General features: G+C 38.7%; 1 protein-coding gene across 3 annotated transcripts; it reads left to right on the top strand.

Moving 5' to 3' along the window:
• The first annotated feature begins 384 nt into the window (after positions 1–384).
• prdm1b (PR domain containing 1b, with ZNF domain) lies at positions 385–11,482 on the top strand. 3 transcript variants are annotated; one of them, XM_077743890.1, is made up of 7 exons: positions 385–531; positions 1,200–1,507; positions 4,590–4,709; positions 6,521–6,761; positions 8,073–8,953; positions 9,276–9,404; positions 9,919–11,482. In XM_077743890.1, the coding sequence occupies exons 2-7, from the start codon at positions 1,337–1,339 to the stop codon at positions 10,447–10,449; spliced, it is 2,073 nt and encodes a 690-aa protein (XP_077600016.1). In that variant the 5' UTR covers positions 385–531; positions 1,200–1,336; the 3' UTR covers positions 10,450–11,482. The 3 variants fall into 3 exon arrangements, with proteins under 3 accessions (XP_077600016.1, XP_077600017.1, XP_077600018.1); XM_077743891.1 differs by lacking the exons at positions 385–531; positions 1,200–1,507; positions 4,590–4,709 and adding an exon at positions 5,888–6,008; XM_077743892.1 differs by lacking the exons at positions 385–531; positions 1,200–1,507; positions 4,590–4,709 and adding an exon at positions 6,139–6,161.
• Positions 11,483–13,141: the final 1,659 nt, after the last annotated feature.

Raw genomic sequence — 13,141 nt, forward strand, 5'->3', positions numbered from 1 at the left:
AAAAAAACTATTTCAAATGAGTAAAAACGGTCATTTGCCCTGTAAAGCGTTAAAGATGTTCTTTTCATCAAGATGTAGGTCAAGGAGATACAGTAGTGGCAGATTGCTCATTAAGTGGCAAATCGAGCAAAATTCTTGGAGTGTGTTTTCCAGTGGCCGGCAACAGGCCGGCCATCTGCTCCTCCTTTATTCATTCATTATCATCTCATCATCTTCTCTTTGTGTGTGCGTGTGCGCGCAAGCATACATCACAACAGACACCCGCTCCACCAAGTGTGCAACGTCACCCGTGTTGTTGTCGCCATCCAACAGTTGCGTCTCGTCGGTCGGATGCTCCCCGTCACGTGACCCCCGCCCGTCGTTATTGGCCGGGCCGCAAAGCTAAAAAGCGCTTGGCGCTCTGCGGGCTCAAGAGTTTCGGGCGAGAGTGGGAAGAGAGGAGTTAAAGCCATTGAGGTCAGGAGAAGTGTGGACGCATGGGATGGTCTAACCAAAGAAATGAGGAGCCAACAGCTGAATGAATGTGAAAAAGTAAGGCTTGCATTTTTCTTTTGGTTTATGTTATAATAATGATTATTATTTTGGCTTAAGTGTACAAGGGAAACAATCAAGTCTCTTGTTTTGGTTTCGTCAATCAAGTCGTTGCTGAGGTTACTGATTGACATCCAGCTATTTTTACGACTGAGTATTATTTTTTAACTCTTTTAATTTTGCCTGATGTTAGACGTCCAATCATGTTATTCTTAAAAAGTGAATTAAGAGTCGTCAAATGAGTTTATCACAAGTTGGCATCCTATCCATTTGAATAGGAAGGGTTGGCAGCAAAGGTACATTTGTTCATTTGCTGCCAACCCACCCTTTTCAACCCGGTTGGGACATCTAGCAACATCAATCGTAAACAATGAGTTTAGTTAATGACAAAGGAGCCTGATATAATAAACATTTTCGTCTTAAATTATTTTGTAAGTATTTTTAAACCATGAATATGCTAAGAAAATATATGGAACTCTATTTTTATTCAGTTTTTTTGCAGATCGATTAGTCCTGTATAGTAAAGTATTTGATATTTATGTACAGTTTATTGTTAATTTTCTTCAGGGAGATGTTAAAATTTAAATGAAACCTTTTAAATCTGCTCCAATTGTTTTTAAAGTCACTGTTTTGAAAGTGTTAACGTTGTTTTTTCCTGCCTTTTCTAGAACCTGAGCTTTAACCAACAAACCTAAGACTGCGGACTCCAGTCTAAGCAAACCAAAGCTTTTTTTCTCGATACCAAAGCCAACAGAAGCTTTTTTTTCTACACCTGCAGTGTATTTCACTTCATCCCTCCCCAAAAATGAAGGGTGATCATACACAAGGAGACATGAGTACTTGGAGGGAAGTGGACTTTGCTCTCAACTGTACCTACATTGTACCGGATCAAGTTTCCAACCTGAGTTTTAACCTGCCCAAAGCCATGACCTCCATTCCACGCAACCTAGCGTTCGAACACAACAAAGATAATGAGGTAAGAACACTTTTTTTCAAGTAAAAAAATATTTAAAGACAAAAAAAATGTCAAAAAAGCTCATCTTTGGCCTTTTAAGGGAAAGCAAAAACTTCATTGGCCTTCTATTCAAAGGTTACCACTAACTTAACTCATTTATTTTATCACACTGTTCTACATTCTTTATAACCTGTCACACCCAATTTGATCTAGTGATTTCACTGGGGTAAAATTTATAACTTTGTTCCAAGTAAACTTTCCAGGTGATGTTTATATTGCATTGAAAGTTAAGGTATTGCGAAAGTTCATCTTTGTGGTAGCGTCTTCCTCTTTTTTATGATCAGAAATTGGACATTTTACACAAGTCACTTGCTTGTATGTTGGTAAATGATCATGGGTCATTTGAAAGTGGTCACAGTGGTTTCCTTTTTCTCCGCATTGTTATTCAAGTGAAGGTCATAAAATGGAGAGGCGTTTTTGTTTGTGACAGGATGACTTCAGAGTAAATCATCATTTCCTGAGAAAGGATTGGCAATTTCTCACGTGCGGGGATTTTCCACATTAGTCTTTTTAACAAAAGATGTCTTAAAGATCTTGAAATTTGTCTTTGGAAATTTCCTTCAGAGAATATAGGATACAAAGGATATATTAAATCCATTTAAACTGAGCAGTGAATGGTCATATTTAATTTTGCAATTTTTTTACTTCAAAATTTATTTTAATATTTTGTTGTTGTTGATAATATTACTGCATTAGATAAAAATAAGGATTGGCTAGCAGTAAACATTTCCTAATTTCATTCATTGTATTTACTAGTAGATACATTTTGACAATCATATTTCCGTGCCATTGGCGGTAATATCCACCCAAGCCTCTTACAATGGAATTTAATACCAATAAACATCCACCTCAGAAACTTTCACTTCCGCATTGGCACGATTATACATTCCTCAGTTAAAATGTATTTGCTTTCAACGGCAGCCAAAACATATGACCAAACTCTCACCTCAGAAACTTTCCCCTTCTCCAAAACATGATCATTTATCATCAATTATATCCATGCTATTGACTTCTGGTGGTAATTTATTTTATCTTGTCACCAATAGACGCACACTATTTTTATACGAGGAAGTCTGGCAGCAAATAATCATTCATTAACCCCTCCTACTTCAAATGAATATGACGCCAAGGTCAATGAGTTGACAAATTCAGATGAATCTAGCTTTAGAAATAATGAACTGTTACTATATATCCCAAGGCCTTTTTGAACCAAAAATTGTCCACTATTTAGTCTGAAGTGCGTCCTGAAGATACAGGCACGTGGCAGATGGGACTTGAGAAGTCGGTGCCAGTTAGGGGGAGCGAAGGGTGTGCGTCGAGGGGGTGGGGGATTTAGGTTAAAACCAGATGATTAACTTTCGTTTGGAACAAGCTAGCCAACCAGGCATCGGGCCTCAACCTGGCAGGCGTACAAACTATTTGAAATTCTGTCAAAGAAAAAAAACGCTTGAAATAAAAGATTGGGGGATGGAGCCAGGATGATGGCGTGGGTATCCTCAAGATGTTGCAGTTTTCTAAACCCCCCTTGGATCCCCCTCAATGCCCACCATGCTCGGCCTCCGCCTTCGTCCCAACAACCTGATCGGTTGAGCAGCGGAGGCACAGCGCTTCGTTAACCACGCAACGCCGATTTAGCACAATGGGCGCTGTCACACCCGTTTATCACTTCATATGTCCTCACTGACCCGTTCTTTGTTTTAATTGAAAAAGAAAAATTTAAATGAACGAGAAGATGAAACTTTTGGGGTTTTAGAGTCCTTTGGGTTTTTTTTCAGGGATTGATCTTTGTATATGTTGATTCTGGTAATGGTAGGAAGAGGGAGAGTGTGTTTATGAATGGGGTTAGCCCCTTTTGGGGAGGGGGGGTTAAGATGGAATACAAAGTTCTTGAAGACATTGAGGCCAAGTGTGACACAAATTCGGCAGCCTGTTGCTACTGAACGTTGGTGTGGGGATTGCGTAAGCTTGACCCCAAGCTCGTTAGGTCACTTATAAAGGCGTGTTGAGTTTTAAAACAGCGTGTCCGGTCGTCTCGGGTCGCTATTTTTGGTGTCCTTGTATAAAAAGCTTGTATAACAAACAAGTTTATATTTAAATTGTGTATTTTCAATTTAAGTCATGCTCTCAATCACAACATAGAAGGACTCAAAGGGGTTCACAACTGCCAATTATGGCTTTCAGTTTATATATTTTTTTCTCTTAATATATTTGTCTTGTAGTTATCATAGTATTTTTTAAACATTAGTTAATATTCTTGTTTTGGGTAACATTGCAAAAGAGTAAAGTATGTATTTTTAGATAATAGTTTAAGAAATGTGTTATTTCACTTTGAATTTTGGCAATATTTTGAGTGTCATACAATTTATAAAAGGTTGGTTTAAATATCAATATATTTGTATTAGCTACATTATTATTAGTTACTCTTTTTCATTATCTTTTTTTTACAGTTGATAGATGTTCAATCAAAAATAAGCAAATGGATTGGACAAACGAAAAAAAAATGATTGGACATCCATCATTTTGTTGCCTTTTGAACCCACAAAAAATATTACCTTAAAAAATCATTGAAATCTGTAAAAAAATATATATATATTTTCTGTCATTCTCATCCCAAGTAAACAAAGTGTCAGAACCAGATATCCCTATTGGGTATTTAAAACATTCTTTGCAAAATGTCTAAATTAATAACAGAAAAAGATGAACTTTCCAAACCCTTTTCTTCTTTTAGGATGCATGAGCTGTCGTTGCGGGTCAACAAATTAACCCTGACTTGTTTGCCGTGCCGTCTTATTAAAGTAGCATTGAGGTTAAGGATCAGTGGGCCAGTAGGTGAGAGAAAGTGGACAGTAATTCCATTCACTGGGTGAACAAGCCATTAGTGCTGAAAGTAGGCCACCTCGGAGGTCTAAATTTGCCTTCTGATCCGTCTGGGTCAACGTGAAGAAACCTCCAGCATCACGAAACGCCAGATATAAATAAACTGTTGGTGTTTACATGAGTAAAAATACAATTTGACTAATAAAGTTTCCTTTTTTTTTTACAGGTGAGCGGTGTGTTCAGCAAAGAATACATCCCTCGGGGGACCCGATTCGGACCCCTGCAGGGAGACATCTACACCAAAGACGACGTCCCCAAACAGGCTAATAGAAAATACTTTTGGAGGGTAAGCACAACAAAAATACATAATTTACAGGTGATATTTTGCAATGTCACACTGTGTTCCACTAGATCACATTTTATAGTAATAGGATATTGTCTAATACAGGGGTCGGGAACTTTTTTTGACAAAGAGAGCCATAAACAATTCATATTTTCAAACATTATTCCTTGAGAGCCATACTCAGAATTTAAAAGTAAATTTAAAAGTATTTATTACTCATATTACCACTTTGAAAGTAAAGAAAAGTCAGAATTCTTTTGAGAACATTATTTCACTGTTGCTAATCAATGAGTATCAATGAGAGTATGCATGCAGAAGATCCTAATGAAGAAAAATATGATTTAATAAGGGCCCTAGAGTTAGTTTTGGTGCCACAGTGCCAGTGTGACGCTCACATTGGGGTCTCTCACCAGCGGTTCCCATATTTTACCACACAGGTTCGCGGAGAGCCATATACACCCATCAAAAGAGCCACATATGGCTCCCCAGCCATAAGTTCCCTACCCCTGGCCTAGTAGATAGTTTAGACTAGTTTAAATAAATGCAACAAAAGTCTACTTTTCATTTTGATAACTCTAATTAATTCTGAATAGTCGTATTGCTTTATTCTCAAACCCCATTTTGTAGGTTTTGGTCTTTTCTGTACTGCAAAAAGTCTCACTCTCGGTGACCTCTAGTATTGGTCCCAATACTACGCGACACTGACTCATCTTCCCTTTCCTTGACGTGCAGGAAACGCAATTTATTTCATGGCATGGCCTTTCCAAGCCCAAGGGGTTTGTCTTAAACTAGATCAGTGAAAGAAAACTTCAAACGCCAAACAGTCGTCACAGTTTTACTAGCACTTGCTTTGTCATTGGGGAAATTTTATTCGTCCCAAGTGAATTCCCTTCCAATCTTTTCCCCGACAAAGATATTTCCATTCCGGCTCGCATTTCCCGTAAATCTCAGAGCGGGAGTGTGACTATTTACGAGAGCAACAGTAACGCCGACTTCATTCATGTACGAGCTTGTATCGAGTTGGAAAGCGGCCAAGTTTTTTTTCCCTTCAAAGAAAAGTGGAACTATTTCTGGCTGTTGATAATTTCAAGAGTGAAAGGAAGACAGAGCTGGCGTGACACAGCAAAATTGGCCACGCCTCCATGCTTCAAATACCATGACAGCTCGAGCCCAAACACACACACACACACACTCACGCCGGAGTGACGGAACACTCGCAACACTTTTGAAGAACAAGAAAAGAGCGTAGATTAAAACGGAAGCAGGACGGACGATACTTTACTGTACATGGCAGGGGTCAATGTTCGTATTTTTTAAACTCCTTTTTTCACTTTCACATTGCTTTTGTTTAGTTTTTTTTGCTATCAATTGACATAAGAGATTAATAGTACTTCTACATCTAAAAATTAATGGTATTGGACGAACAATACTTTACTGTACATGGCAGGGGTCAATGTTTGTATTTTTTAACTCCTTTTTTTTCCTTCAGATTGTTTTTTTGCTATCAATTAATACAATAAATTAATAGTACTTGTACCTCTAAAAATAAATTGTATTTTTCAAAAGAATAAAGTAAATAGATTAAAATCACTAAAATAATTGTTTTTTTTTTTGGGGTGACAGATTTATTAGCCGCTTCTGCATATTGACAATTGCATTTTAAAATTAAAACAAATGTTTCAATTGATTAGATTTGAGATATTGGCATTAGTACTATATTGTGTATGGTTTTGTACAATCTTCAGTTTCACAATTCTGCTTAAATAGATTAAAAACATGAGATTAATGAGGTCAAACCAATTTTTTTTTGGTAGATTTACAACAACGGCCAGCTTCAGAACTTCATCGACGGCTACAATGTCCACAGCAGCAACTGGATGCGCTACGTCAACCCCGCACGTTCGCTAACCGAGCAGAACTTGGTGGCCTGCCAGAACGGTGGAGATGTTTACTTCTACACAATCCGGCCCGTGGAGCCCAAACAGGAACTACTGGTGTGGTACAGCCAGGAGTTTGCCCAGAGATTGTGCAACCAACAGGAAAATCCCAAACACAGTGAGTATTCTAAAAAAAATGCCATTGACAGCAATAGACGTCCAAAATATTTGTATTAAATTGGATGAAATTCAATACTAAGAATTACTTGTTGCACCTGCATGAACAGATGGAAGAATGCAGAGTATTAAAGTTCAGAAGTATCTCGATACTTGGTTTTGAAATTAGATGCCGGTAAAAAGTAAGGTTTAATCTTCCAGCTAAGTATAATTCATTCACAAAGGTATGTAATAGACACATTTTAAACTATAAGAGATGTACACGGACGTATGAAAAAGAGAACGAAGTCACTCGGTCAGCATTTTTAATAATAAACGCTATTAAAAGAAAATAACTGTACATCCTTATCCGAATTGATTTCGCCATTTACTGCAAGCTTTAATGACTCACGCCAGATAAATATACACACTGTTTTGCTGACTAATCCTGTTGCAGTCTAATTACATTATAAGAGGCCCAAAATTACTCAGCGACGACTTGCGCAACATGTCGGATAGTATACGATGTACTTTAGCTTCGAGGTAAAACACAAATTGTGACAAAGATAGGCTCAGTAAAATGAACCGTGTCGGAAAACAGAGACAAAACGCTGACGGCGTACGTAAATTATTCCGTAATTATCGGTTGGGAGTTTGACACTCGTATTTCCATCGAGTATTTCTCCCACAGTGAGATTGTGAAGTACGGTTGACGAACAGAAACTTTAACTGCATGGTTTTGTGTTATGAGTCAAACCACATAATGCTATCATTTACCATCACAGGGCGTGGCATACGTGGGTGGAAGGACGTATGTCTCATCACGTCCTCGTTAGGGACGGACACGTGATTTTTGCTACTTTCAGATTTATCCTTGGATTGATTGTGTGTAGCGATGAAATGAATTGTGTCGACTCATAGTGAATTGCAAGTCTCACTTTTGATTCATTATTATTTTCATTGACGTACTACAATTGAATGTATTATTAGATTTTTTATGCAAAACAATGTCTTTAATAAATAGTGGGGATTAGATTATTAATCCTGATTAGAATAGTTCATGATCCATCATCAGGTTCTCAATAGTACTTTTGAAAATACTCGATTTTGTGTACAAATTATGCAAATAATTGATTTTAGTCATGATTAATTGGAACATTTTCAACATTAAAAATGATTTTTAGGACGTTTTTAAGAGTCTTGGAATATTTTTTTAACATTCCAAGTAATTGGGAATAATTCTGCTGAATCGCAATCAATTTACTTTAATAACAATCTGCACAACTCGAGAAAATATACAAATATATAACCATTTTAAATCTTCCTCTTTCAGAACCAATGAATGTTGACGACGAACAAGAAAACCCCAAACAGCACGTCCCCCAAGAGCTTTATCCCAAGAACAGAACCAATGACCAAGTCAAAGAGGAGAGGAAAGACGAAGAAGTAGACGTAGAGATGTTAGGAAGAGACACCCCTCCCGACACCCCCGACGACCAAATCATGGATTTCAGCAAAAAGATGGAAAAGCAAGAGGACCGCGATCCCGACAACCGCGTCTTTCTCGCATCCCCTCGAGCCGAACAAAAGGAAACGTCCCCCGGAATCCGTCCACCTTACTTACCCGAAAATCAACCAAACGTACCGCTTCACCTCCACGGCCTTTACGGCCACAGGGAAGGTCTGGTGTCGTCTTACCCCCTCTACCCTCAATCCAGACCCCTCCAACCGGCCTACCAGCTTCTTCCCCCGTTCACTTCGCACTACCCGCGCCTCCTCCTCCCATCGTATTCACCCCCGTTTCCCGGAATGCTCCCTTCGAGGGGATCCCTCCGATACGGCAACTATCTGGGCACGGACGGAATCCCCTACCCGCCTCTCGGCGCCCCCAACCTCCTCCCCATGGGTCTGGCCTACCCTCCATCCCCGCAGGGTAGTCTCAAAGAACTCACCCCCAACGTATCCCCGCCAAGGGGTGCTCCGGCCACACCCGAACTATCACCACTTCCCAAGCCAAGTCATCGGATTCCTTCACCCGAACACGTCTCTTCTCAAAGCGAGGAGGCGATGAACCTGACGTTGGACGTTGCCAAAGGACTTCGCAATCGTCCCGGGCATAAATCGTTGCCCTACCCTCTGAAAAAGCAGAATGGAAAGATCAAGTATGAATGTAACATCTGCTCCAAGACTTTTGGCCAGCTGTCAAATCTTAAGGTAACAATCTCCACAATCCATCCATTTTTTTATGCATTTGTTTCTAGAAAGAGCCATTTTTCAATTGCAAACTTTGTGAAATTACTATTTTAAAATGCTGAAATTCTGTAACCACATCAACAATCGTGCAGTCGTTCAAACCGGTTCGTGATGTAATAACTCAAAATTGGCTGCCATTGACAGCATTAGAGTTATAATAGATGTGTTTTTATTTTTGAATGCAATTTTGAACTACAATTGAATTAAAGGGCATATTTTATGAATAGTGCAAATGAATCCAGGCTGGCTGGGCATCCTTTTAACGCTATCATTACTGTTTCAGGTTCATCTTCGAGTGCACAGCGGCGAAAGACCATTCGAATGCAACTTGTGCAAGAAGAGTTTCACTCAACTGGCTCATCTACAAAAGCACCACCTCGTTCATACCGGAGAGAAGCCACATGAGTGCCAGGTAAGCTGGAAACAAGGGGTATAATTCCATTGAGGAGGGGTTTTATGTTTGATAATCAACAACTAATGGAATAGCAAGGATAAATTGGAAAACTAATTGGAGAGATGAGTACAAATTCCCTTTTTATGCCCACTTATTTTCATTTGTTTAATAAGAACTTGTGATTTCTGTATTGTTTTTCTATGACCTCAATCCTGAAGTCAACACAATTAACTTCCACCGCCCCCTCAAATCGATAATACGTGCCAGCACCGGCCCACGCCACTTAAATTCCGACCCCGCGCCGTAGATGAAAGTTCAAAAATTAACAAACGCCTCCGTCCTCGTCGGTGCCAAAATGGGCGTAAACTCCGTCAAGCGGAACGAGAATACCCGCGGTAAAGAACAGGAATAACAACATGGACATGACGTCAATCCACGTGGCGTACAAAATAATCCCTCGATGTCGCCTTCTCCTCACGTCACACCACAGTTCCGTTGCGTTATCTTGACCTTTTCCTCTCTTTTTTTCCAGGTGTGTCAAAAGCGCTTCAGCAGTACCAGCAACCTAAAAACGCACCTCCGACTCCACTCTGGGGAAAAACCCTACCAATGCAAACTATGCGGCACCAAATTCACTCAATACATCCACCTCAAGCTGCACCGCCGCCTCCACAGCGGCCGAGAACGTCCTTACCGATGCCCGCTATGCTCGCAGGCCTTCTTCCACCGCTTCTCACTTCGCATCCACCAACGCGGATGCTGCCCGGCCAACTCGGCCGTGGACGTCTACGCCAGAGAAACCCTGGAGCGTTTCGACGCCGGCCAGGAAGCCGACGCGCTGGCGGAAACGGCGTCGGCGGCGCAAGTGGAGGAAGCGGTGGAACGCTGGTTGGCTCGTACTCTGGAGGGCGACGGAAAGGAGGATCAACGGGAGGCGACTTTTTTACTGAAAGGTCTGAGCGCGGCCATTCACGCTCCAGAGCGCGGGACGGCGCCGGCCTATCAGGAGAGAGCTAGCGTCGTCCATCTTCACAAGCGATCGGCGGTGAAAGTGGAAGCTTGAGGAAAACGGACAAGTTATTGGGAATTTCGTGGGGGTGCTTTGCTCTCTCACGGGTGGCTTCTCGTAGATTTTCAGTCAAAATAATGGGGGGCGTTTCCGGGTCACTTCCTCGTCAAATCATCTGTTGACGTTGAAGCAATGGATTTTTTTTTGCAGATTTCTTTTGCAGGTCCAACGTGAAAAAGAATTTGAGTGAATGAACAAGTTTTTTGTGGGCAATATTGGACCGATGGGTATAAATAATAGCTCCATTGACAATGTTTTTTTGTCAAATTTTATGAGAAGTTTATTTTGTTGCCAAAAATTGGCTAACCTTTGCGCGCCTTGATTGTTTTTTTTATATATATATATATATAGTATATATTTTAGAATTATGTGAATGGGACCAAAACTGTATATAGAAGAAGTAGCAGTATTTAATTCATGATGTTTTTTGCCATAGGAAATGAATGGAGCTTTTTGTCAAAACAAAAATTTGGGATCGAATTGTACTTTGCAAAGCATCCTCACAAAAAAAAAGCTGTCGCCAAAAGTAGCCTGGGTTTTGCCTGAAGTTGTTTGTTTTAGTGAAAGCAAAACCAAAATAAGAGCATTCCAAAGTCAGGATTTAGGGACACACTTGATAATTTATTAGACAAAACAGAAAAAAAAGGGATTTTTTTCCCCTAAACTGTGAAGTAAATTACTTTAACTCAGGTAGTTTTTGTGTGTGTGTTAACTTATTGGTATTTTCACTTATGTTTAGAGATGTTTATTTATTTATGTGTTTGGTAGAAATTGAACTAAGACTCAGGAAGAGGAAGAATTCTAGTTGATCATTTTTTAATTTATTTATTTATGACCAATTCGATGTGTTTAATTTGTGTTCAAAACAACGTCTATGATGATCATTTGTTGGGTTTTATTTTGTACAAGGTTTAACCGTTTAGTTGTTTTTTTTCCCCCAGGTTTGAGATTGTAAGAATTTATATGTGAGAGACTATTTTGATGATACTTTTATATGTAGCATAATAAAAATAATGTTTCTACACTGGGTGGGTTTAATCGTTTTTACTTTTAACCAAACAAAATAATTTTCACAGCACAAGAATTCTAGCATTTCTGTTCTCTGTTTATAGTAAGTATAAGTATCTTTTTTTAAGTACGAACTCATTGTATGCATTTTACTGTAATATCGTCATTTAAACTTGACTGTAAACGCTCATCACTGACGTTCCATTGACGACACTTGATGTATAATACGTGTGGTCTGCGTTTTTAAGAAAAAAGGTTCGTGATTGGTGCACAAAGGCGTCAAATTGGCCAATACCGGACATTTTATTGAGTCACGCACACGGACAAAGGAATATTACAAGACCTGTTTGGACACATAACGTGTGATGGAAAGCTTGAAAAGAGATATTGTCTTCTTAGAAATGATGACATGGCTTCAGTGAGTCAGTGCAATAGAAAAGACTAAAGGGAAGTTTCGCTATGATTATCTCATTCATCTGCGCACTTATAATATTAATTTATAAAGCAGTTTTAATTTCTATGTGCAATTGATTGAACGATGTTTTTTATATGATATTTGTCTGCTTATTTAAAGACACAGTGTTTATTGATCATGTAAACAATGAATATACCAAATATATTGTACAATGTTTTATCATATTTGACCTCTGTGACCTTTTGGCCTCTTCTCTTTTTTCCTCATAGGACCTGTCCGTCAAATTCGAGGTATCGAGGTAATGTGAATTTCCAATTCCCCTTCTCACTTGACATTTGACCTTATGACCCTAAAATGCAATCACTTCCTCCTTCTTTAGGTTTCATCTATTAGAAAAGGTAAAAATGATGTAATTTTTGTATTTGTGTCAACTTTTAAAAGTAGTTTTTATTTAAAAAGCAGCTAAAATTAAATGTAAGCTTTTATTAGCTATTAACGCATGCCCATATAGTTTTATGGCTTTTTTATAGTTAGTCATGGTGTCTTATCTTTAGTATTTTCTCACAGCTAAAAAAAAAAATAATAATAATAATCTAAACAGCCTGTGTCACGGTCACCAGAACACGTACAATGTCCAAATAGATGACGTGTGCCCTGCGTGAGTCATCTAGGTTTTACTTACGGTTGCGTTTGTTTGTTTGTTTGGCAGCCATGGAAAGCGATGCAAAGTTCAAGCACGGGGTGGGGTCGTTAAATACGGCTAGATGATTGGGTATAAAGGTCGGTGCGTACAGATTTCACGGAGGTTTAATTGTTGTCGATATGTATTTTGCCGAGGATAAATTCGGCTGAAAAATAAGGGGAAGGAAGCAGAAATGATGGATGGAATAAAATAGCCATTTAAAGAAAGAGATTCAAATCATTTAAAAAGATAAACAAGATAGGAAAAGGAAATATAAATGTGATTTTCTGCTTTTTAATAATACAATGCTGCTAAATGAAATAGGGCACACAAAATATTATGACATTTATGAAATATTTTCCACAAAATATACTATATGTAATATGTAACATAATAAAAAAACTCTCCAATCTTTACCCAAGAACCATCACATTCACTCAACAATAGATTATTAAATAAAGATAAATTCTAGTGTATATCAAGTTACTATGTATAGTATGGTTATAGTTTCATTTTAGGCTGAATATAATATATAATGTTTTTTTACCCAAATTCTAATATTATCTTTCCTTTTTAATGAA

This window comes from Stigmatopora nigra, chromosome 21, assembly GCF_051989575.1.
Source record: "Stigmatopora nigra isolate UIUO_SnigA chromosome 21, RoL_Snig_1.1, whole genome shotgun sequence".
Classification (NCBI taxonomy): Eukaryota; Metazoa; Chordata; class Actinopteri; order Syngnathiformes; family Syngnathidae; genus Stigmatopora; species Stigmatopora nigra.